Source organism: Rana temporaria, chromosome 1, assembly GCF_905171775.1.
Source record: "Rana temporaria chromosome 1, aRanTem1.1, whole genome shotgun sequence".
In the NCBI taxonomy this organism is placed as follows: Eukaryota; Metazoa; Chordata; class Amphibia; order Anura; family Ranidae; genus Rana; species Rana temporaria.
In genome coordinates, this window is record NC_053489.1 from 346,033,595 (window position 1) to 346,058,260 (window position 24,666).

General features: G+C 45.6%; 1 protein-coding gene across 2 annotated transcripts in view; it reads right to left on the reverse strand.

The window, feature by feature from the left end:
• DGKQ (diacylglycerol kinase theta) overlaps positions 1-19,285 on the reverse strand; it is a 224,149-nt gene extending 204,864 nt beyond the window's left edge. For both annotated transcript variants that reach the window (XM_040361947.1, XM_040361938.1), the window contains exon 1: positions 18,650-19,285. In XM_040361947.1, coding sequence (XP_040217881.1) covers positions 18,650-18,941 — 292 coding nt within the window. In that variant the 5' untranslated portion in view covers positions 18,942-19,285. The remainder of the gene's footprint in view (positions 1-18,649) is intronic.
• Between the last annotated feature and the right edge of the window lie 5,381 nt (positions 19,286-24,666).

Consider the following 24,666-nt stretch of genomic DNA (forward strand, 5'->3'; position numbering starts at 1 on the left):
AAGTCATACTAAATCACTTCAGTCTGGCCCCTTTTGCAAGTATAGCCATCCCTGGTCACCAACACACCAGTTATATGATGACACTGTACTGCACTGGTGACAGTATGTAAATAATAAAAATAAATCGTGCCCAATTCTGAGGTCCAGAATTGGGCAAACGCCCTCCTTCTTTGGTACTATGAACAGATTGGAGTAAAACCCCGAAACCGATCCTGTACTGGGACAGAAATAACCACCCCGCGTTTCAGTAATAGGGCTTCCCAACGAGTCGGTTGTAGCTGGAGGGAAAAAAATCTGTTTGGTGGGCAAGATAGAAATTCTATCTTGTACCCTGAAAACACTACTTTGCAAACCCACCGGTCAGGGACCCGAGATGTCCACCGGGTCGCGAAGACGTCCCCCCACCCGAGAGATGGGTGGGGGCAAACCTTCATGCGGACGTAGCCTTGTCTGCAGGTCTCCCGGAAGCATGAATCAGACGTACAACAATAGATAAATGAAATAGGAAGGCTTTATTGAAAACCAAACAGCAAGGTAAAAGTCCAAACGGATGATCAAACAGTGCAGAGTCTTCCACCGGAGCCAGGGATCAGGAGCCAGAAGGATAGTCCGAACAAAGCCAGGGATCATTAGCCAGAAGGGTAGTCTGAACGAAGCCAGGAATCAGGAGCCAGAAGGGTAGTCCGTGGAAGCCGGGTCGGTAACCAAAAGCAGCAGCACAATCTCAGGAGCATGTGAATACAAGAGGACCAAGCAAGGAACTGAAGCAACAGACCTCCTATATATATGCAAGGCATCCAGCTCCTCCCAGTGGGAAGGAGGAGCTGCAGGGTGTGGTAAGTTATAAGAAGCCCAGAAACCAACATGGCCGCCAGCACATGTCAGGTGAAAGAAGCCAGCAAGAGGTAAGACCATGACAGAAGGTTTGTTGGGTTTGCGAAACCAGGGACGTCTGAGCAGGCGCTTTATCGGCCTGTGGTCTTTTACCCGCCGTACTGGGAGGACGAAAAAAACGCTTGTGTGCGGTAAAGAAGGGCCCTTGGCTACGGCATGGCTCCTTCCCCTTTTTGGACCGTGGGAGCAGTGTGCTCTTACCTCCTGCATCTTTAATTATGTCATCCAGGGAAGTTCCAAAAAGTCTGTGGCCCTTAAAGGGCACGTCCATCAGGGCTTTCTTGGAAGATTGGTTGGTGGACCAAATCTTTAACCAAAGTAGACGGCGTAACACCACCGCCTGACCTGAAGCTCTGGCCAGCAGAGGAATAGTGTCCAAGGCTGATTCACAAATGAATTTTAGGCCTTGTACTAGTTGGTCAGCTAGGGCTACCTCGTTCGAGGAAGCCTGATTTGCTTGTAACCCATTGAGCAGCATCTTTGCCCATTCAGTGAGTGTCTGAGACACCAGGGCCCCAACTATGGTTGGGTGTGCCGCCTAACCCACTACCGTGCACAGGCTTCTTGTTCGCAGCGTCTTTGAAGGCGGGAGCCCCCTCCACTGGTATGGCGGTTGGCTTGTTTAATCTGGACACAGGAGGGTCCACTATCGGGGGCGAGGTCCATCTTTTCAAGAAACTCTCTTCAAGAGGGTAACGCAGGGACTGAAAAAAACCTTCTGTGGTTTATCCCACTCCTTGTATAAAAGTTTGTCTAAATAAGACACACAAGGAGACACTTTAGCAGTGCGGGTTGCCCTACGGAACCCAAAAGGGACCGGCGCGTCTGCTGCTTCTGCAGACCCCACAATTTTTTAAGTATCTCGCACTGCGGTGATAAGGTCACTTACTAGAGCCCTATCGCGTGCTGACCTGGGTCCGAGGTCGTCCTTACTGTATGGGCGATCTTGGTCCGCATCCTCAGATACCTCAGAGCCAGGTTCATAAGCGCTAGCTGGACCCAGCTCCGCATCTGAGTTGTCCCCAGAAGATGGCGGGGGGAGGGGGTGCTTTCTAGCCCCCGTTCTCCCACACGATGCTTCCACCTTGGCCACAAAGGCATCTAGGATTGCCGACATAGCGTCCACCGATACATCGGGTGCAGGGGCATCAATTGCCAGCTCAGGTGTCTCGGGAGAAAAAGCGTCTGCTTCTGACGCCATGCTGTCCACACACACCTGACACAGGGACTCCCCTCCTGGCTGCAGCAGAGACAAGGGGTTCCCCCCCCCCAGAGGACTCACCACCCAGGAACCGTGTAGATGGTTTAGCTAGCAGAGCTGCTTTCTGCAGAGTGTGTCTGTCGATCTGTGGTCTCCAAAAGCTGGGATCGAAGGCCGTTTGTGCGGCTGCTATTTTTGTCAATCTTTCAGACTGATCAGTCAGCAGCGTGTATGTGTTCATCTGCAGTTTTAAGATAGTCTGATCCATGGTAAAATGGCTGCCGATCTGACACTAGAGGCCAACAGGGCAGAAAACCACAGTGCAGCAGAGTAATGCAGCAGTCAGTACACATCAGCAGAAATCACCAGGAAAATGGCCGCCGAGCATCGCTAGAGGCCAATACAGATGCAGCTACAAGGACATGGTCGTCAGTGCAAGTAAAGAAATACAGCATGGACACACCAAACATGGCCGCCGACAGCATGGAGCAGGACACACAGGTAGCAGAATCTCTTATGCAGCTTTATACACTGATTTAGTAAATTATGGTTCCCCAAGTGAAGCTCCCCAGAGGAACCCCTGCCCAGCAGCTAGCTCGGAGAGTCTAAGGAGAAGGGGGGGGAGGGAGGGGAGAAGGGGAATATAGAGCCCTTTACTCACCTCTCCAGGGATGCCCAGCTCTGTCTTCTTGCTAAAGCAAGGTAGTAACTACTTACGCTTCCTGTGGGTTTTTGCTGGAAGCATCCTGGACAGCGCATCTACCGCATGGTAACGGAGGTGGCTGTCGGCCAGGCTACTGCGACTCGGCCCTGTAGACCGGTCCTATGCAAGCCCTGGAGCGTATAGCTCACCGGTCATCCGTAGAGCGACAGGCATGTCGTAGACGACCCAGTGTGTAGCTTTGGTCGGCACACGCTCGATGGCCGAAACTAGGGGGACTACAAGGATCTGGGATCCAGTCTGTCACCCAGTCGACAGTTGATCGAAGATCGCAGGAAAAACTTAAATAAATAAATGAAAAAATCCAAAAAATCCATTTAACTAAAAGCATCCAAACCTATGGGCCCGAAGGGAGCCATGTCTTCTCCTTAACTAGGCAGAAGAAAAAAAACGAACTGCTTGGTGCAGGCTGAGGGGATATAGTCAGTAGGACCGCACCCTGAGCGGGGCGGTTCAGCTTTGAAGTAGTTAACACTTTCTGCCTTGACATTTCTAAAGGAAGGCCATTTCCCACGTTGTCAATATTAAGGCTGTGTCCGTCCATGAACGAAAGAGAAAAAAAAAAGGCGCTGAAAAAGAACGAAGAAGCCTAGGCTCACAAATGTGCGCCGTGTTAGGGCAGCACATTACTTTTGAATATTAGTACAAGCCCGATTTACAAACACCGGTGCAATGTATCTGTTACACATAGTAACCAACTACTTTTCAAAATCAAAAAACTAACATTTAAGCAGTGAGGGAAATGGCTTTACTTTTGTTACAGATTTGATAGATACCCAAGCATTTGTGTTAACCACCACATCACATCCTTTGCAGTGTCTGATTGCCGCCTACACTAAATGGCCACATGTCCCACCCACCCACTCTTCTCTACAAAACACCCATCGGAACATGTACGAATCTAAGAAAACAGTTCCTCCGTGCTCCCAGTGGTCTGTGGTGCCAAGGGCAGGCGACTCAAATAGGTAAATGCTCCTACTAAGTAGAGCTGCAGTGAAACAATGGCATCACTACCCCAGTGCACAGCGGTTGCCAGATTTGGCCATGATCAACAACCAGAGTGGTGAAGGATCTCCGTCTGATAGTGACCAGGTAATAGTCTTATACCTGTAAATTTAAAAAAACAGACCAAGCTTTGCGTTTAAGTCTGCTTTGCAATTAGGTGCACACCATTTCCACCACCATCTTCTAAAGCTACCTTTGTGTTTTACTACGCCCAAATAAGAAAATACAGTTTTATTGTTTGACCTTTCCACTTAGCTGGCAACCATCTTTTACACATTAATTGCAAGCCAAAGTCATCATGAAAAGCTTGCACAGTGCTGGACTAAACACTCTATGCCCATAGCAGGTTATGTTTAAAGAATGGTCTATTAGAAGCCTGTTAAAGTGAATATTTATTTAATTGAGATACAACACTATAGTGCAGAATAACATAGAAGCAGCAGTCTGCCAATTTGCTCACCCATGGTGGATGAGCAATTAATTACAATATGCACAACATTTGGAGAGCTTCTTACAATCTGTGCCTGCAGTTTTCCGGCGTAAGGCAAAATCAACTCCAATGCTGTTGAGATAATAATTAGACTCTTACAATCATTGTAAATCAAACAGGAATACAGTAAATGAAACGACTGTGCGCACTACTGCAAATTCCATTCAAAGAAAAAAGGATTATGACTTAAATGTTGGAATAATGGATTCCAGGTAAATAGCTAAATACACAGCAGGAATACAAATACAGTATGCCGTTTTACCAACCACAGGCTATGTATCTTGTGAATCACACACTGCCATAGGCCTCAGGCATACAGGTGTATGAATATATGCTGCCAGAAAAAAATTATTTTAATCTTGTGTTTCTTCATCTGCATTTACACTTGATGTTTGCGTGTAAACCCATTCTATTGGCTAGAATATTCGTGTATTTTAGCCATTAGAACTGTGCCTGCACAGAAAAAATGAAAAACCACTTCTCTGGAAATACGTGCCTGGGCAATTTTTTTTTCTGCCACTGCATTAAAACATGCTAAAGCACCTACACAAGCTAAAAAAAAAGAAACACACACACACAAGACACAACACACACATACGCCAAAGGCCCGTCCAGTGGCGTTTCTTGCATCTGTGTGCGTGAGACCATACCACACCACATAGTAGGACAGGTGACACCGGTACTTCCTCTTTCAGCTTTGCTGAAACTCTCCCTGTCCCTTGCCTTCTGTTTGGAAAATGTACTTTCATTACAGCAGGGTTTGACAAATTTGCTTGGAATCTAGGAGCCAGCTAAAAAAATTAGGAGCCAGAAAACGCGTGCCGAGCTTGTGTGCAGAAGCGAACGCATACGTGAGCAGCGCCCGCATATGTAAACGGTATTCAAACCACACATGTGAGTTTTTGCCGCGATTGGTAGAGCGAGAGCAATGATTCTAGCCCTAGACCTCCTTTAACTCAAAACATGCAACCTGTAGAATTTTTTAAACGTCTCCTATGGAAGGGGGAGAAGAAAATTATTTGTTCAGCAGCTGACGCCATACAACACTTCAGGGTGATTTGGATGATGTGGGTCTTCCCGCTGATCCTTCTACCACTACATGACATAGTAGCAAAGTAGGGATGGAGGAAGCAGAATGGGTAACATTCTATCCAACACAGCGGGTCATTTTGGATACAGCAACAGCTATAGTTCACAAAGAGCAAACAGCTAAAACACCACCCACTGGATCCATAATCATTCCTCTTTTTAAAAGGGTAGGTTTATGCCTGGTACACACTATGGAGTTTCTTTTTCATTCAGCCCAGCAGACTGAAAAAATAATTATATTATATAATATATATATAAAAAAGAGATTTAAATACTATAAAAACAATTAATTGTAAAAATAGAAAAAATCACAAACAGCGCTGATAGTGGTAGGTTCTAGCGTAAATCCCAAAAAGGAACTACTTCTACACTCAGTGCAGAATAGAAGAGTGTGTCAGTAAGATAGGGAAAAGTCCATTAAAATAGTGTCCAATATAAGAAGGAAACAGATAGCAAACACCTTCCACCCGAATTCCTTAGAAGACACCACGTGGGACAAAATAAGCCCCCTCTGGGGTACGCACTCACCGAAAAGCAATAAATGCAAGGCGATGTAAAAGTAACTCCAGGCTGGTACTACTCTTCATACAGGGTAATCAGAAGCATCTGTTATGAGTCTCCCAATCAAGCCAAAAAAACACAGAGAAATGCCATAGCGTAATTCCGTTTTTAATGAAAAAAAGAGAGACCCACAACACAGATTCCCCTCAATCAATGCACGTACATGTGAATAAAATCAATATCGCATCATAGTCACCATCTCCAATGACCGGAGTAGCGTCGTACTGGCCTGGTGTAATCTCGTGGGAGACAAAACTATCCTGGTTCCACTAGAGGCTCTGGTGGAGCGCATAGGTCACTTTCTGAGCGTCGTGATAAGCCACGCCCTGACGCGTTTCGTCATAGGACTTTGACAGAAACGGAATTACGCTATGGCATTTCTCTGTGTTTTTTTGGCTTGATTGGGAGACTCATAACAGATGCTTCTGATTACCCTGTATGAAGAGTAGTACCAGCCTGGAGTTACTTTTACATCGCCTTGCATTTATTGCTTTTCGGTGAGTGCGTACCCCAGAGGGGGCTTATTTTGTCCCACGTGGTGTTTTCTAAGGAATTCGGGTGGAAGGTGTTTGCTATCTGTTTCCTTCTTATATTGGACACTATTTTAATGGACTTTTCCCTATCTTACTGACACACTCTTCTATTCTGCACTGAGTGTAGAAGTGGTTCCTTTTTGGGATTTACGCTAGAACCTACCACTATCAGCGCTGTTTGTGATTTTTTCTATTTTTACAATTAATTGTTTTTATAGTATTTAAATCTCTTTTTTTATATGTTTGTATTTATTTAAACGGCTGCTTTTTTAATTTAATTGTATGCTGTGATACACAGATGTTCATGTTATTGAAAGATATCTGTTATTGATCATTGTGCAGTTTCTGTGCATTGTCGGCGCCGGGAGGTGTGTTATAGGCCCACAATACACTTCTTCTTTCTATCTATCTATCTATCTATCTATCTATCTATCTATAAAATTTTTTTTTTTTATAAATAAAACAAGAAGGAAGAGGAGCTCAGAAGGAGGTTGCTGTCCAAACGATGCAATTATATTAAAGCCATTGGCTACAAGCGCTGGCCAGATGCCGATCAGCAAATGTTTTTCTGGCATGCCTGTTCGGCCAGCTTCTGCTGTACACACTGCTGGACACATGGGGCGAACGCTGGAACCTGTTGAAAAAAAAAAAAAAAACTTCGGACCGGCGCTCCGCGGACCAGGGCGAAGCCGCGGCCTCGCCTAAAACATCCTGCTCGCAGCTCGCCGTGATCCTGGGAAAAGGCCGCGAGCGGCATCCGGCCTGATGTTGCTCGCGGCCTTTTTCCAGGATCGCGGCGAGCTACGGGCAGGATGTTTTAGTCGAGGCCGCGGCTTCGGCCTGGTCCGCGGAGCGCCGGTCCTAAGTTTTCACAGCTGGTCATTGCGTGAACCAGGAAGTGCGCGCTGACAGGGAGAGCCGATCATCGGCTCTCCCTGTCAGAGAGGGTGGGGGGGTCTGTACTGATAATTGATTATCAGCACAGTCCCCTCAAATGTACTAATCACCTGCCAACCAGTGCCCAGCAATGTAAAAACAATCAATTCTGCGCCTTTTTACTCCAAAGGCATTTTCCGGGTGGATATAAATCAAAGATTTTTTTTTTTTTTTTTTAAGAAATCAAAATCAGATTTTTTGGATTTAAAATCAATCTTTTTAATTGTTATCAAATTTATTTTAACACAGTGCTTTTGGAGTAAAAAATTCATCCAAAAGTTTTCTATTTATCCCCTTCCAGACCAACCGCCGCAGTTATCCTGCAGCAGGTTGGTCCCCTGGGCGAGCTGTCGTAGCTGTACATCGGGTCTTTAAGATGCTGTAGTAAGCGTGCGCCCACAGCGTGTCCCTGGAGCCGATGCGCAATGACAGCCTGGCACCCACGATCGCTCGTTACAGAGCGAGAACCGGGATCTGTGTGTGTGAAAAAAACAGATCCCAGTTCTGTCAGGGGAGAGGAGATAGATCGTGTGATCCTACCAGGTAGGAACACCGAGTCCCCTAGTCAGCCACATTACCCTACAACCCCCCACCCCCTCCCCAGTGTGAACACACATATGGAACACAGTTAACCCCCTTGATCGCTCCCTAGTGTTAACCCCTTCCCTGCCAGTGACATTTATACAGTAATCAGTGGCTATTTTTTAGCACTGAGCGCTGTATAAATGTCCCTTGTCCCCCCCAAAAAAAGTGTCATAAGTGTCCCATCTGTCCGCCGCAATAACGCAGATCGCCGCCATTACTAGTAAAAAAAAACATATATGCCATAAATCTATTTTGTAGACGCTATAACTTTTGTGCAAGCCATTCAATATACACTTATTGCTAATTATTTTACCAAAAATATGAAGAATACATATCGGCCTAAACTGAAATTAGTTTTACATTTTTTGGGGGGATATTTATTATAGCAAAAAAGTTTTTGTTTAAAAACCTCAGAGGTGAATAAATACCACCAAAAGAAAGCTCAATTTGTGGGGGAAAAAAGGACATCAATTGTTTTGGTACAACGTCGCACGACCACGTAATTGTCAGTTAAAACGGTGCAGTGCCCTATCGCAAAAAATGGCCTTGTCAGGAAGGGGGCAAAGCCTTCCCGGGGCTGAAGTGGTTAAGATACATTAATAATTTTATTTATTCAGCATGAAATGGATCTTAGTTATGTAGCATGAGGTTGTATATTCTGCAATAGTTACATTTTAGGTCAACTCATTCAATGAATACAAACTCTGCAAGCTGAGATAACATGCACTGTATTGATGCATTCACACAATTTCACAGTAACCATGAGATAACCCAAAGTTCAGGAACATTCCTTTATACCATTGTTTTGCAAATCTATGTACACTACAAACTGTATGATTGAATCGGTTTCCGATATCGCTGTTTTACTAACCTGACAGCTTATTATTCTAAATAGGAAACCTTCATTTTGTTTGCAAATAGTAATGATTCTAACTACCAGCAAGAATAAGTCCTTACATTTAACCACTTCAATGCCAGGCACTAACGCCCCTTCCTGCCCAGGACAATTTTCAGCTTTCAGCGCTGTCACACTTTGAATGCCAATGACACGGTCATGCAACACTGTACCAAACTACATTTTTATCATTTTCTTCCAACAAATAGAGCTTTCTTTTGGTGGTATTTGATCACCTCTGTGGTTTTTATTTTTTGCTAAACAAAACTAAAAAAAATAACATTTTTGAAATAATTTTTTTTATTTTTTATTTAGTCTGTCATAAAATGTTGTTTTCCCCTTCACTGATGGGCACTGATGAGTTGGCACTGATAAAGTTGCACTGATAAGGAGGCACTGATATGTAGAATTGATGGGCACCGATATGCAGCACTGATGGGCACCAATAGGTGTTCCTGCTGGGCAGTGATTGGCACTGGCAGAATTTATTGTTTTTACAATGCTGGGCACTGGTTGGCAGGCGATTGGTACATTTGAGGGGGCTGTGCTGATAATTATTATCGGCACAGACCCCCCCCGACTGGGAGAGCCGCCCGGCTCTCCCTGTCAGCACAAACTGAGGAATGCCATTTACCGGCACTTCCTTGTTCACGCGATGATCACCTGTGATTGATCACGTGGTAAGAAGCCTCTGACGATCGGAAATGCGGGGTGTCAGACTGACACGCCGTGATCGGCGCGCGCTGGCATGTTATCCTGCTGGATGTCATACGACACCCAGCCAGGATAACAGAACCACTTCCCAGCCGTCATTCTGCATACGGCGTGTGGGAAGTGGTTAAAGAGCACCTGTCATTTCAGATCTATCGTGGAAGCTCCCGTTAGCGTGCATCCACTCATCTGCTACCGCCACGTCTCTCACCTTCTGTCACAGATGACAGTTGCTCTTTAAAAATTATGGATTTAAATCGAGTTGATTTAAAGCAAGCTTTTTTACTAGTGATTTAAATCATGATTTAAAATCAACTTGATTTAAATCAAATCCACCCTGAGAGCCGGTTCACACTGGGGCGACTTGGGATCCGACTTGAAGTCGCCTCAAGTCGTCCCAAGTTGCGCTGTCGAGAAAAACAATGCAAGTGAATGGGAGCGGTGTTAATACACACGACTCGAGTCGCTCCCACTTCAAAAGAAGTTCCTGTACTACTTCAATCCGACTTGTAGGCGATTTGTACCCATTGATTTCAATGGAAGTTGCCTCCAAGTCTGATCACTGTCTTAACTGAAGTGACTTTCCAGGAAGATAACATACATTTCTCAGGTAAACCCCTCCCTCCCCCTCCCTCCCCTAGAGCTGATTGTTGTTTGATTGGCCACTGGAAAGCCTCCTGTCCTGGAGACGACTTCAAGCCGTGTTGTAAATCGCCCCAGATCGCCCTGTGGTTCATGCTCAAGTCGTGTCGGCGTCGCCTATGAAAGTCGCGCTGGAAGTCGTGTCGCCCTAGTGTATTTCAATAAAAAAAAAAAAGTTTGATTTTTGTTTTTTTTATTATTGATTTGTATCCACCCTGCTGACTGTGTCCCATCAGATGCAGTCACTGTTTGGGTATTCAGACAGCCGTGGGTGCTGTGGCTGTCTGACTACAATAGATGGCAGTGCAGACTCCTCCATCCCTGCTGTTTAGTGTGGATCGAGGGCCACAGATGAAAATGGGTGCAGTGCAACACGTGTAAATCCAGTTTAAATGTATGTATCTATATCGCAAACAAATTCATAACAAAAACAAAAATAAATCAAGAAAAGCAGCACAGTGCATTAGTAGTTGGCACTTCTATAATGGCCCATACACACGATCCAAAAATCAAACAAAAAATATCGCTTTCGACACGATCGTACGATAATCAGATTGTTAGTACAGAGCTTTCAAGAGCTGATCACGACAATTCATCCAATATTATTCGATCGGACAAGCACGAAAATGTTCCTAGTACGATGCCAGATAGTACGATTTTCTTTAGTCAGTATAGTTGTCGCCTGAAAGAACAATACAAATACACTACAACACATGACATCACTTTAGATTTTTTTTCGTACAAGAATTTTTGTGACTTTAGTAACCCATTTAATTTCTTCTAGTAAACGAAAAAAGGCGGACCATTTTCGGATCGTGTATACGGGCCTTTATCTACATACATGTTCTCTCTCTGCTTATGTGGGTTTCATCCCACATTGCAAAGACATGCTGGTAGGTTAATTGGCTCCTGTCTAAACTGTCTCCAGTATGTGTTTTGTATGCATGTGAAATAGTGTCCTTAGACTGTAAGCTCCCCGAAGGTGCTGATCTGAATGTACGGTATGCACTGCATAAATTGCTGGAGCTAATTAGCTGTACTAAATAAACATAATTAAAAGTGAGTGCTGACCTATAGCAACCAATAGGTTTGTTTGTTTTTTTCCCTACTTTATAACCCACACTAGAAAAATGGCAGCTTGAATGTAGCTGCTGAGGACAAAGCACTGACAAATCATATCTAAAAAGGAAAAACAGCACAAGACGTAAGAGCAATCATCTCCCCCCCCATAGAGCTTCACCTATATGTACCCAATAGCAAATCCTTACCTGTGTGATAACACCAAGTGTTAATTATATTGAATCAGTCAACAAATAAGCGTAATCTGATCACCTCTGTACACGGAATACAAGATTAACAGCATACATTTTACTACTCTGCTTTACTGCTATGGCTGCTTGCAAAACAAACACAAGCGGGCGGTGAATATGACCTGTGGAGCTCATTGTAAAAGCTTTGCAGTACCAACAAGCGGGACATGACAGCTCTGAATCTGCAAGATTCCAATCACCCGGCTAGACAGAGGAAACAGGTGTTTAATAGATTAGATCACATGTTTCATCCACACAATCTACATCGTTCAGGAAAACAACAACAGCCACAGCTATGCTGCCAAGGTAGCCACAAAATGGACTGTAGACCCATGAAGGATTTTCTATTATAGATGCGTTCAGAAATGTCAGAAAAAAAAGGAAGGGATCTCAACATCATTTCTTGAAAAAAAAAAAAAAGAAAAGCTGCCTTGCATGCAAAGAGCAATGCTGCATTGAGCCGAGAGTGGAAATTAGCATTTAAAAGCTTTAGCTGGTTAGCATTGACCCACATTTGTACTTGTTGCCTGTGCATCCGCATTGGCAGGATGACGAAGTATCCGAAGATGCTCTGTTTGTGTGTGCCAACATGCCCCTTTCCTGTTCACCTCCAGTCCATCACAGAAGGACAATGTGCCATTGAAATGCGCTCCTAATTGCTCACTCTTCCTACAGCTTATCCCCACTGAAATCATTCTTTGCACCATTTAATAAAGTCCATCTATAAACTATAAATTGTATTCCCCTCCCTGTGTAAATGCCATCCAATGTTCTTTACCATTTAGTCTAAGAGGAAATAAATGCTCTTCATTTCCCCTGTGGCATCATCATAGGACCAAAGGGCACCCTGCATTATTTCCTTCAGACATTAAGCCTCGTACACACGATCGGATATCTGATGGAAACTAATCCGATGGATTTTTTCGGCGGATATCCTATGAAGCTGACTTTCATCAGTCTTGCCTACACACCATCAGTCAAAAATCCGACCGTGCCAAAACGCGGTGACGTAAAACACTACAACGTGCTGAGAAAAATTATGTTCAATGCTTCCGAGCATGCGTCGACTTGATTCTGAGCATGCGTGGATTTTTGACCGATGGTCTTCCACTTACGATCATTTTTTTCTATCGTTTTTTTATCCATAGGAAAAATTTAAAACGGGTTCTATTTTTTTTCACCGATGGGGCCCACACACAATCAGTTTGTCCCATGAAAACAGTCCATCGGTCTGTTTTCAACGGACAAACCGTTTGTGTGTACGCGTTTTTAAGCTCCCCACTGGATACTGGTGCTGTGCCAAGAGGGAATAACGCCCATAACCCTTAGCGTGCAGAGCAACACCACTAGCGAAAGGGACAACGCTGCTGTAAATTCACTGCAGGCAAAATAGTGTTGTCACCCTGCAGGAGGAAGTCCCATAGATTGGCAGGATTACCAGCTATTTATGCAATGAAAGAAAGGCGCTTTCAGCAATTTAAGAGCTCATGCACAGAGACAAAAAAAAAAAAAAAAAGGATACTGCATTAAGATCCATACAGCATGTAATTTGGTGCCAATCTAAATGTGACTCTACTGCAGTGTTTCTCAACTCCAGTCCTCGGGGCGCACCAACAGGTCATGTTTTCAGGATTTCCCTCAGATCAAACTGCTGTGGTAATTACTAAGGCAGTGAAACTGATAAAATCACCTGTGCACAATAATGGAAAGCCTGAAAACAAGACCTGTTGGTGCGCCCCGAGGACTGGAGTTGAGAAACACTGCTCTACTGTATATTAGGCTTCTTTTATATAAGTGGTAGGCCCCGAAAAGCGATCCACAGTGATTTAGAGACGGTTTAAAGGCAGACGGTAAGCAATACTGTTGCCTCCTAAGCACTTGTTTTTTCCACATCCCTATGCTCTTTGGAACCTCGATTTAAGGGCCCATGTGCATAGCTGCATTGAGATCAGTAATACTGTGTTACGCTCAGTTGCACAAAATCAAAACAGAAAATTCTACACCTGCAGACAGTATTTCTGCACGTTCGCACTGGGGTGTAAAAATTATTTTATGGATATGAACCCTGCATGTTATGGCAGCTAAGTGGTTAGCGTTCCTACGGTTCTTGGTGGGCATCCCAGTCAGGGCACTACCTGCATAGCTTTTGCATGTTCTCCCTGTGTTTATGTGGGTTTGCACTGGGCACTCCAAAGACATGCTGGTAGGTTAATTGGCTACTGTCTAAATTGTGGTGAATGTATGTATCTGCGTTTGTGGGCCTTAAGATTGTAAAGCTGGCCATAGATTCTCATTTCGATCCATCAATGGCCATTTCTGAGAATTCAGTCTAATGATCGACTTTTCAAGAATGGGCTTGTTGAAAAAGTTTAGTCCGATCAGCACTGATCAGTGTATTCTGCTGTCAAAATACAATAACACAGCAGGGTGGATTCCTCCAGCCACCTTGAATGTGTGGATGGGGAATCTGCAGTTTTTTTGAGCAACCCTCTGGCTGATTGAAAACAAAACCGGCCCATGTATGCCCAGCTTAATAAACACATATAATCACCTCCATCACATGACCGCTGATCACTCAGTTTTCAGTGAGCAAAGTGGTTACTGTCAGTCACTGGCTCTCCACTCTACCCCTCCAGTGCTCACTGGTGTGCTGGGCTGGGCATAGGACAGCAGCACCCGGCTCAGGCTCTCAGCAGTGTGCTGACAGGCTGAGACAGCTGCTGTTCAGACATCTGGGTAGATTACGACAATATTGTTGGGATCCTTCCAGAGCATGGAGCGGCTCTGTGATGTCGGCTGACAGAGGGCTTAAGCCCACTGTCGGGTTATTTTTGGGTCACAGTACTCCTGTAACCCAGAAGAGAAGTATGGCCAAAAAAGTTTTGACCATACTTCTCTTTAAAAGCGGTGTTCCAGCCGCAATTTTTTTTTTTTTTAAAGTTAGCAGCTACAAACACTGTAGCTGCTGACTTTTAATAAGGACACTTACCTGTCCAGGGAGCCCGCAATGTCGGCCCCCTGAGGCCGATCTGTCCTTCTAATCATGTGCCGGCACCGCCATCCTCACTAAGGGAAACAGGCAGTGGAGCCTTGCGGCTTCACTGCCTTTTTCCTACTGCGGATGCGTAAGTCGCGCAGCACTATGTGAATGGGCGGCTGTCTTCTGGGGGACACACAGGTCCTAGAAGGCAGCACTCCCCATTCCCCAGAAGTCAACACAAGGAGGACGAGGAAGAAGAGTGCCGCGGTATAGAAAGTGACATATTAGGAAGACTGCCTAGCAACAGGAATTTCAGGTAAGGAAAAAAAAAAAAAAAAAAAAAAATTCAAATGTTTTTTTTTTTTTTAGGATGGACCTCCGCTTTAAGCTTCTAGAGGGCAGGGTGAATGTACAGTATGTAAAGCGCTGTACAAAATTCTCAGTGCTATATAAATATTGATAATAAATAAGAATAAATTATATTATGGGCTCTTACAAGTGTTTTTTCTTCACAGGATTTTGCTGCCAGCAAGATTCTGTGTTGAGATTGGGACTAATGCCACGTACACACGACTTTTTTTAATTGGTCGTGAAAAAAAAAAGGGGGTGTGTAGGCTCCAGAGCATTTTTCTCAACGAGGAAAATGGCCATTAAAAATGTAAAACCTGCTCTATTTTTTCTCGTCGTGAAAAACGGTTGTCCGTAGGCTTTAGCGAGGGGGGAAAAAACGTGCATGCTCAGAAGCAAGTTATGAGATGGGAAATTTGCATAATCAGCCCAAAGGGTGGCGCCATTCGAATGGAACTTCCCCTTTATAGTGCCATTGTATGTGTTGTACGTCACCGCGCTTTGCTTGAGCATTTTTTTATCACGATCGTGTGTATGCAAGGCACGCTAAAACTTCATTTTTTTATTTCATGTAAAAAAACAGTCGTGTGTACGCTGCATTAGGCTGGGTTCATACTATTGAGAATTGGATGTGGATTTACCTGCATCCAATTAACATAGCTGGAGATTGTGACCGGCGCTCTATGGGGCCGGTTCACACATGTCGACATCAGCTGCAGTGTGAACCCAACCTCACTTATGCCCGTGTGCACAAGCTCTAAGGCTCCTTTCACACTAGTAGCAGCATTTTCTGCCCCCCTAAAAGCGATCTGCACTGAATAACTTTTCAGAATAGGTTTGCAGGTGTTCAGGTGGTGATACTGCCACGTCCCAATGCCTGGGTTGTTTTTTGCAAGGGCAGGACTGTGCTGCAACTGCACGTCAAGCGGTTGTGGCACAGTCCTATTCACTTCCATGGAAGAGTTTGACATGCAGTGCAGCCTGTCAGACTTGGCATGTGACATTAAAATGTGTACTCACCTGAGTAGCACCATGTCTGCTTTTAGGTGGGCAGATCAACTGCTTGGCCACCTGTGAGAGGAGTTCAAAACGTGGCAATGGTAAGAAAAGCTTTTCAATTTTGTTTTTGACTATATTTCTATAGGCCCTTAATTAAGGGCCAATTTAAAGTGGTTGTAAACCCTTCCATATACCCAGTGAAGTGACTGGTCTCAGGTGATACACAGAGCTTAAACAAATCCTCCTACATAAGTTGTACCTGTTTATCTGAGGTCTTCTCTAAATCAATTTAAAGTTCAGAATTTATAAAGCTTGTCAGAGTTCAGAAAAAAAAGAGTTCTGAGAGCTGATTGGAGGGAAGGGACACACCCCCTTCACATAGCATACAGGGACAGAGCTGAGGCTGCCAATCAGCTGGAGGTCCCTCCCCTCAACCTTGTTTCTCTTAGTGTCAGAAAGACATGTCAGAAGAGATTCATGACGATATTAGAGGAATGAAGCGGCAGACAAAATTGACACTTAGGCCATAGATGGAGCAAATTTGGGCTGCAGGAAAGAAATTTGCTTGATTCCCCCTCATCAGACAGAGTTGACAAGGGAATGCCTCCCACCGAGCCACTGTGTTCTCCCAGTGGAGGGCGAGGGAAGCCGTCCCCACCAAGAGAACAGTGATTATTGCTAGCGGCTACAATAACCAAATTTAAAACCCAACAGGCTGATTGAACCCATGTTGATCAATCAACTTGGGTACATTCAGCCTGCCCATACATGGTTCAAATCTGAAATGGCCAAGATTAGATCATTTTATATCCAGCTTTACTGGTCCTAATTGAGACAAGTACACACTATAGAGCAGTGTTTCTCAATTCCAGTCCTCAGGCCCCCCCAACAGGTCAGGTTTTCAGGATTTCCCTCAGATGAAAAGGCTGTGGTGATTACTAAGGCAGTGAAACTGATCAAATCACCTGTGCAAAATAATGCAAATCCTGAAAACCTGACCTGTTGGGGGGGCCTGAGGACTGGAATTGAGAAACACTGCTATAGAGGGATATGCTTTGTTCATATTTCATGTCTGAGGTTTACAACCATTTCAGTCTACACTCCCATGGGCATTTTGCCCTGTGGTGATTAGCAGGGTTAGAAATCTACTGATTCCTGCTGTGTTAAGCCAGTCAAACACGGATCAAAATGTGGCTGGTTCAGCAGGGACTGGCTGAATATCGATCAATGTATGGGCAGGCTGGTTGCACATAAGTTGATCTACTGATCAACCTTCTGTACAACTGCTCTGTTAAAAAACATTCCGCTTGACCAGTGATGCAGGCCTTAGCCAGTGGTGCTGATCAGTATATTATGACAGTGGGGGAATCTTCCTGCTTTCAGAATGCAATGACCCAGTGGGAAGGATTCCCCCACTCACCTTAAATATGAGGATAGGGAAATCTGGTTTACCGCTTCCTACGATGACACACACGTGGGCTTGCTCCTGAGCCTAGCTTTGTGTGTCCATAGACACACACAGCATGATTTGGTCCTGCCCCCCACTCACAGGATTTGACAGCAGCAGGAGCCAATGGCCCCTGCTGCTGTCTGTGTGTCCTGTGAGAGTGGAGAGAGCCACTGCAGATGGGCACAGTGATGGATCGAGTGAGGACACCGGTACATTTTTAGAGGGCAAGGGGATGATACAAATATTGGAAAAATGTTGGCCCTTTTCACACAGACGCCTCCGTTCTGCAGGATTTGCTTGCTCAGCGGGGGATCACTCCGCTGATCAGGTGGATAACAGGTCCGTCTCCGCTCACTGAGCATGGGGAGATAAGATGAAAACGAACTGCTTGTCTGTTTTTATCCAATCCCATGCAATCAGATAGACAAATGAAAAATAGGACCTCCATCCGTCTGGTTTTGGCGGGGAGGATCGGATTGGATAGCAGCGGGTGTCAGCAGACATGTCACCGCTGACATCTGCCGCCCCATAGGGGTGAATTTAGTATCCAATCAGGTCTGCCTGAAAAACTGACAGGTGGACCTGATCGGACAGCCTGTGTGAAAGGGGCCTAATAGAGAAAATACATTAAAGTGGACCTTCACCCTCCCGAGGACGATCCCACCTCTCCTCTGCTGGAATAGGGCATAGTTTTGTTGTTTTTTGTGTTAAGTATGCCCCGCCTCCCTTGCAGATCACTCGCCTTAGACGAACGACACGCACACTGCCCACTATGCCTTCTGGGATATGTACGTCACATACACCAGGAGGCATAGCCTTCCATTCAAGAACAGGGGGTGCGTCATCGAGAGGTTCCCCTGCTGAACCCGCAAAGGGCCCGGATGACGTCAGAGAAAATGTGGCGGCGCGGGATGGATCTGTGGCTGGGCATGAGATGATCTCAGTGGGTCAACGCTGGATCGGTAAGTATCTGAAAAGGTCCACATACCACCATATGTGGAGCAAAAATAAAAAAATGGGGAGGTCGGCTGGAGTTCCTCTTTAAGATAAAATATTGTTTTCCATTTAAAACCAATTTAGGTGCAAAAAAAAAAAAAAAACGCAGCATGCTTTACTCTTCTAAAGGCGCATAAATTCACCTGTATGGCGTTAACTAGGTTCATTCATTTTCTCGTGGATGCGTTTTTAGTGCGTTAAAACGCGTCAGATTGGTGTATGAGCCCTAATAGGTCTATGACAAGGTGATGAGATGTGATTGGAGGGTGAGGGCTATCCCCATCCATCCAAGGTGCTCCTTACCTTCACATTGGAAGCCTCCTAGCCCCCAGATGAAGTCTGTGCAGTGATGACAGAAGGTAGGTTTGGTGAGGGTGACTTTCCTGAAGGTATGTCCAGGGGAGGCAGAGGCTTGTCTGAACGGTTGGTGCTTGGTGCCAGGTGAGGAAGGAGTGGCCGGTTTGCGAGACTGGGGGGGAGTCCTGCTCTTACCCCCTCCGAGCTTAGGACTGGACGAAGGACTGCTGCTATTACTTCCCCCGGCACCACGATGGCCCAGATTGCCGAACCTGGACCGAGCTCCGTCCGCAGCCATCTCTCTCTCTCTCTCTCTCTCTCTCTCTCTCTTCCCTCACACACACAGACAGGAGAGGAGGAGGAGGGCCCAAGGAAAAGGCAAGCAGACGAGGAAACGTGCGAGGAGGAAGACGAGCGAGGAGATGTGAGCCCACGATCCGTGTGTCAGGATCACAGCTCACACAGGTAATGGATCCTCAGCATTGATTGAGGGAGAAGAGCAGCCAGACGACATCCCCCACTCACTGCACTGCATACACAAGGCAGGAAAAGGAACACAGCTGTACAAGGAGGCAGCCCAAGACGAGCCGTGTGTCTATGTGTGTGTGTGTGTATGTCTCTATGTGTGTGTGCTCGGGGCTGACCCCGCTGCTGGGCTGTGACTGCAAACCCCGCCCCTCCCCTCACACTCACTACACTAACCCCTCACAACTTTCTCCTCACAACTTCCCTCACACTGTGCGAGGACGGAGGAATACGGAAACATCCACTCAATGATTACTCCCTGCAATTCACAAACACTGCTAAAGAATGCGCCAAATTCATGTACCTGTCTACAAGTCTTACTTCAATTTGCACCACTTATAGCCCACACTGGGGCCGCCTGGGTGTTAGCGCCAAAGCAGTGCTTTACTGCTGTTTAAAGCGGAGGTTCACCCAAAAACACAACTTTAGACCATACAAACTAGCATCAGCTAAAGTATGCCTTTTTTTTTTTTTTTATGCGCTGTACTTACGGTTTGATCCGTAAGTTTAGTTTCAGACACCCGCAGGTAATGGGCGTTCCTATGAAGAGTGGAACATGATTGACGGCCGGCTATGGCGCGTCCCACGTTCCGAAAATAGCCGGAGTAGGACCCGGCGCTATACGGCGCCTGCGCATCAAACTAGAAGCTGACTGCTCAAGCGCCGTATATGTCGGCATCCTATTTCGGCTTTTTTAGGAAGGCATGACGCGCCATAGCTGGACGTCAATCAAGTACCCCTCTTAATAGGAAAACCCATTTCCCGGCTGGAGTCTGAAACGAAAGTTACGGATTAAACCTTAAAGCGGTGGTTCACCCTGCAGAACAACATTTCAGCATAAAATCCGGCATAGTAGCGCGAGCTACACTATGCCGGTCTTAATTTTTTTATCCCCGTACTCACGGTTATATCGTACATAGACGATTCCGTCTGCCGCGGGGAATGGGCGTTCCTAGCAAGAGGGAGGGTGATTGACGGCCGGCTCTGGCACGTCACGCTCCCCGAAGACAGCCGGAGTAGGTCTCGGCTCTTCACGGCGCCTGCGCACAGGCTATGCGCAGGCGCCGTGAAGAGCCAAGCCTATTTCGGCTATTTCCGGAGAAGCGTGACGTGCCAGGGCCGGCCGTCAATCACCTTCCCTCTCCATAGGAACGCCCATTCCCCGGAATCTTCTATGTACAATAGCACTGTGAGTACGGGGATAAAAAAATACAGACAGGCATACTGTAGCTCGCGCTATGCCGAATTTAATGCTAGAGGGAAAAAAATTTTATTATTTTTTTTAATATAGGGTGAACCCCCGCTTTAATTACAGCTCAAAACTGGCTGACTGGTTCCCGCTGTGTTCTGGGAGCCGAGTGTTTCCCAGAACACAATGGTGGGGGCGGGATCTGACGTCCTGCTCGCAGTCTACCCGCAGACTGTGTGGCCGGAAGTGAGTGCAAATACCTGTCTTTAGTCAGGTATCTGCACCCCCCTGAAAGGTGTCAAATGTGACACCGGAGGGTCCCGATGAGCGGAAGTTCCACTTTAGGGTTGAGCTCCGCTTTAATTTCATTGCAATGGGCAGGAACGTTTTGGGAGTGCTGTATACAGCGCTCCCAAACTGCCCCAAAGATGCTGCTTGTAGGACTTTTCCGAATGTCCCGCAAGCGCACCACCCCAGTGTGGAAGCACTCAGACTTTCACATTCGGGCGGCATGAGAGGCACTTTACAGGCGCTATTTCTATCGCTAAAACACCTGAAAACTGCCTCAGTGTGAAAGGGGTCTTATAGAAAGCACGAGAAACACAGTGGGGTTAATTTAGTGAAGGCAAATCCACTGTGCACTGCAAGTGCAGTCACTGTAGATCTGAAATGAGGGGAAGCTCTGCTGAGTTCTATCATACAATCATGTACAAGCAAAAATGCTGTTTTTTATTTTCCTTGCATGCAATCCTCGGATCTACAGCGACTGCACTTCCAAGTGCACTTGTAGTGCAAAGTGGATTTGCCTTTAGTAAATAACCCCCTTTGTTTTGTATTGAAAGCACAACTTTTACATTGTATCATATGAAGGCGGTAGTAAACTGCTGTGTGTATTTTTAATTTTTTTTTTTCAAGCTGCAAGGTAACACCATAATGTGCTAGTATGCATAGCATACTAGTACATTATCTGAAACTTACCTGAAAATGAAGCTCTCCAGTGCCACGCTGCCACTGCTAAGAGGGCTTCCATCTTCACCCAGTGTTCTGTCAAAAGAGCCAACTACAATTATGTCACTTCTGGTGACTCTCCAGCAGCAGTAATTGCATATTTCAATGAATTAGCTGTTTGCACAGAACACCAGTGTTCTATCAGATTACCACTACCTATCAAATTGTGTAACGGAAATGTGACGTTCCGACCAAAAAATACTTACTGCGCATGCACTATGCGTTCCATGGCGATATGGGTTCCAAACACTTCATGACCTGACAGGTAGCGGTAATCTGATAGAACAGCGGCAGCAGACATCTTTACTACACCCAGCTACATCTTGAAATCTCTATGGAGCCGGTTCACACATCTCCGGAGCAAATTGCACCGGAGTCCTGTCTACAATGTAAAAGTGGAGCATTCAATGTAAAAGTGGTGCATGCAATATGATACAATGTAAAAGTGGAGCATTCAATGTAAAAGTGGTGCATGCAATATGATACAATGTAAAAGTGGAGCATTTAATATGATACAATGTAAAAATGGAGCATTCAATACGACACAATGTAAAAGGGAAGCATTTAATATGATACAGTGTAAAAATGGAGCATTCAATATGACACAATGTAAAAGTGAAGCATTTAATATGATACAATGTAAAAATGAAGCATTCAATACGACACAATCAGGGCCGGCGCTAGTGCAGGGGAACATGGGTACTTGCCTTACGGCACCAGCGCCGGCCCTGATACAGGGCACAAAATTGACCGAGTCTCCGCTGCGGCGCCGCCACCGGGACAGTCGCTGACTCGACCGGCCGCCCATAGAGAGAGGGAGAGTGTGTGTGCGCTGGTGTAGTGGCGACGGCGTATTGGTATCCACGGTATGGCCTGGGATTGATTCCGTGTGTACTGTCCCTCCTCTCCCCCCTCTATATACAACGAACGTCAGTGTGAGCCGGGGGACGTGCGGCTGACCCTCCCTCCCAGTAAGGCCGGCGCTAGCGTAGGCGGAGCCTAAAGCTGCACCTACCCTCCTCTGCACGCCTTCATCTTTTCCCTGAGTGGGCCGGTGAGTGACGTCACCCATCACGTGAGGTGCAGTTTCTGTGGAGGACAGAGAGGAGACTTGCAATTAGCCGGGGAACCACAAAACCAGGCAGCAGCACACTGCAGCAGCAGGTGAGGCCAGCCAAATGTATAGTACTTGCTCAATACGGATTAAATAAATAAATTAATAAATAAAGTGATTTGTGCAAGTAGTACCTGCTGTTGCACAAATCACTTTATTTATATCTATGGCTATGCATAATTCTAATTTATTTAATCCATATTGAGCAAGCACTATATTTGGTTGGCTGCTTGGATCTGTTTGGTCATGTGCCTGGCACATGACTTAGGCTACTTTCACACTGGGGCGTTGCGCCGTCGGCATTAAAGTGCCGCTATTTTAGCAGCACTTTACTGTCGTTTTTGCGGCGCTATTCAGCCACTAGCGGGGCGCCTTAAAGACCTTTTGAGTGTCCTGCCAGCACACTGCTAGAGGCCCAAAAGGGTTAAAACCGGGCCACAAAGCGCCGCTGCAGCGATGCTTTGCTGGCGGTTCAGTGGCGCTGCCCATTGATTTCAATGGGCAGAGGCGCTTTAGAAGCAGTGTGTACACCGTTCCTACAGCACCTCAAAGATGCAGCTACTAGGACTTTTTTGAGCATCCTGCCAGCGCACTGCTCCAGTGTGAAAGCTCTCGGGCTTTCGCATTGGAGTGAGAAAAGAGGCTCTTTCAGGGCACTTTTCAGGCGCTATTTGTAGCACCTGCAAAGCTCCTCAGTGTGAAAGTAGCCTAAGACCCCTTTCACACTGAGGCACTTTGCAGGCGTTATAACGCTAAAAATAGCGCCTGCAAAGCGCCCTGAAAGAGTGGATCCATTCACCTCAGTGTGAAAGCCCAAGTGCTTTCACACTGAAGCGGTGCGCTGGCTGGACATTAAAAAATCTTAAAGCGCCCCTGCCCATTGAAATCAAAGCGGCGATTTGCGGGTCTTATTTTAAACCCTTTCTCGGCCGCTAGTGGAGGTTAAAAGCATGGGTGCAGGTAAGGCTGCATTTATGGGTGCGGGTAAGGTCGCATTTATGGGTGCTGATATTACTGCAATTGTGGGTGCTGCTGGTAAGGCCGCATTTATGGGTGCTGATAAGACCGCATTTATGGGTGCTGATATTACTGCATTTATGGGTGCTGGTAAGGCCGCATTTATGGGTGCTGATATTACTGCATTTATGGGTGCTGGTAAGGCCGCATTTATGGGTGCTGATATTACTGTAATTATGGGTGCTGATTTTTATACCTGAAGGGTTCCACATGTACTGTCACTTTAAGGCTGGCTCCATCCAGGAGTGATGACAAGGGTCAAGGGGCATAGTAGCCATCTTGGAGAGCACATGTAAGGAAGCTATAAGATGTACTGTCCTGAGATGCATGTTGCAGTGTACAGATGACCTGAAATAAACATCCATTGTTCCAGACCAGAGTCTTGTGTCTCTCACAACTCAGATGATATAACACTGATATTATTGCATTTATGGGTGCTGATATTATTGCATTTATGGGTGTTGGTAAGGCCACATTTATTGGTGCGGATATTACTGCATTTATGGGTGCTGGTAAGGCTGCATGTATGGGTGCTGGTAAGGGTTTTCCTCCGTCTGTATGGTGTGTGTGCGTGTGTACGTGCGTGCGTGCATGCCGGGGGGGGGGGGCGGCAAATTGCACCTTCGCCTGAGTTGGCAAAAATCCTTGCATCGGCCCTGGGCACAATGTAATAGTGGAGCATTTAATATGATACAATGTAAAAATGGAGCATTCAAAACGACACAATGTAAAAGTGGAGAATTCAATGTTGAAGTGGAGCATTCAATACAACACAGTATAAAAGTGGAGAATTCAATGTAAAAGTGGAGCATTCAATACAACATAATGTAAAAGTGGAGCATTCAAGGTAAAAGTGGCACATTCAATACAACACAATGTAAAAGTGGACCATTCAATATGACACAATGTAAAAGTGAAGCATTTAATAATGTGACACAATGTAAAAGTTGTGCATGCAATATGATACAATGTAAAAGTGGTGCATTCAATGTAAAAATGGAGTATTCAATATGACACAAGAAAAAGTGGAGAATTCAATTTCGAGGTGGAGCATTCAATATGATACAATGTAAACGTGGAGAATTCAATGTAAAAGTGGCACATTCAATGTGACACAATTTAAAAGTGGAGAATACAATGTAAAAGTGGAGCATTCAATACAACATAATG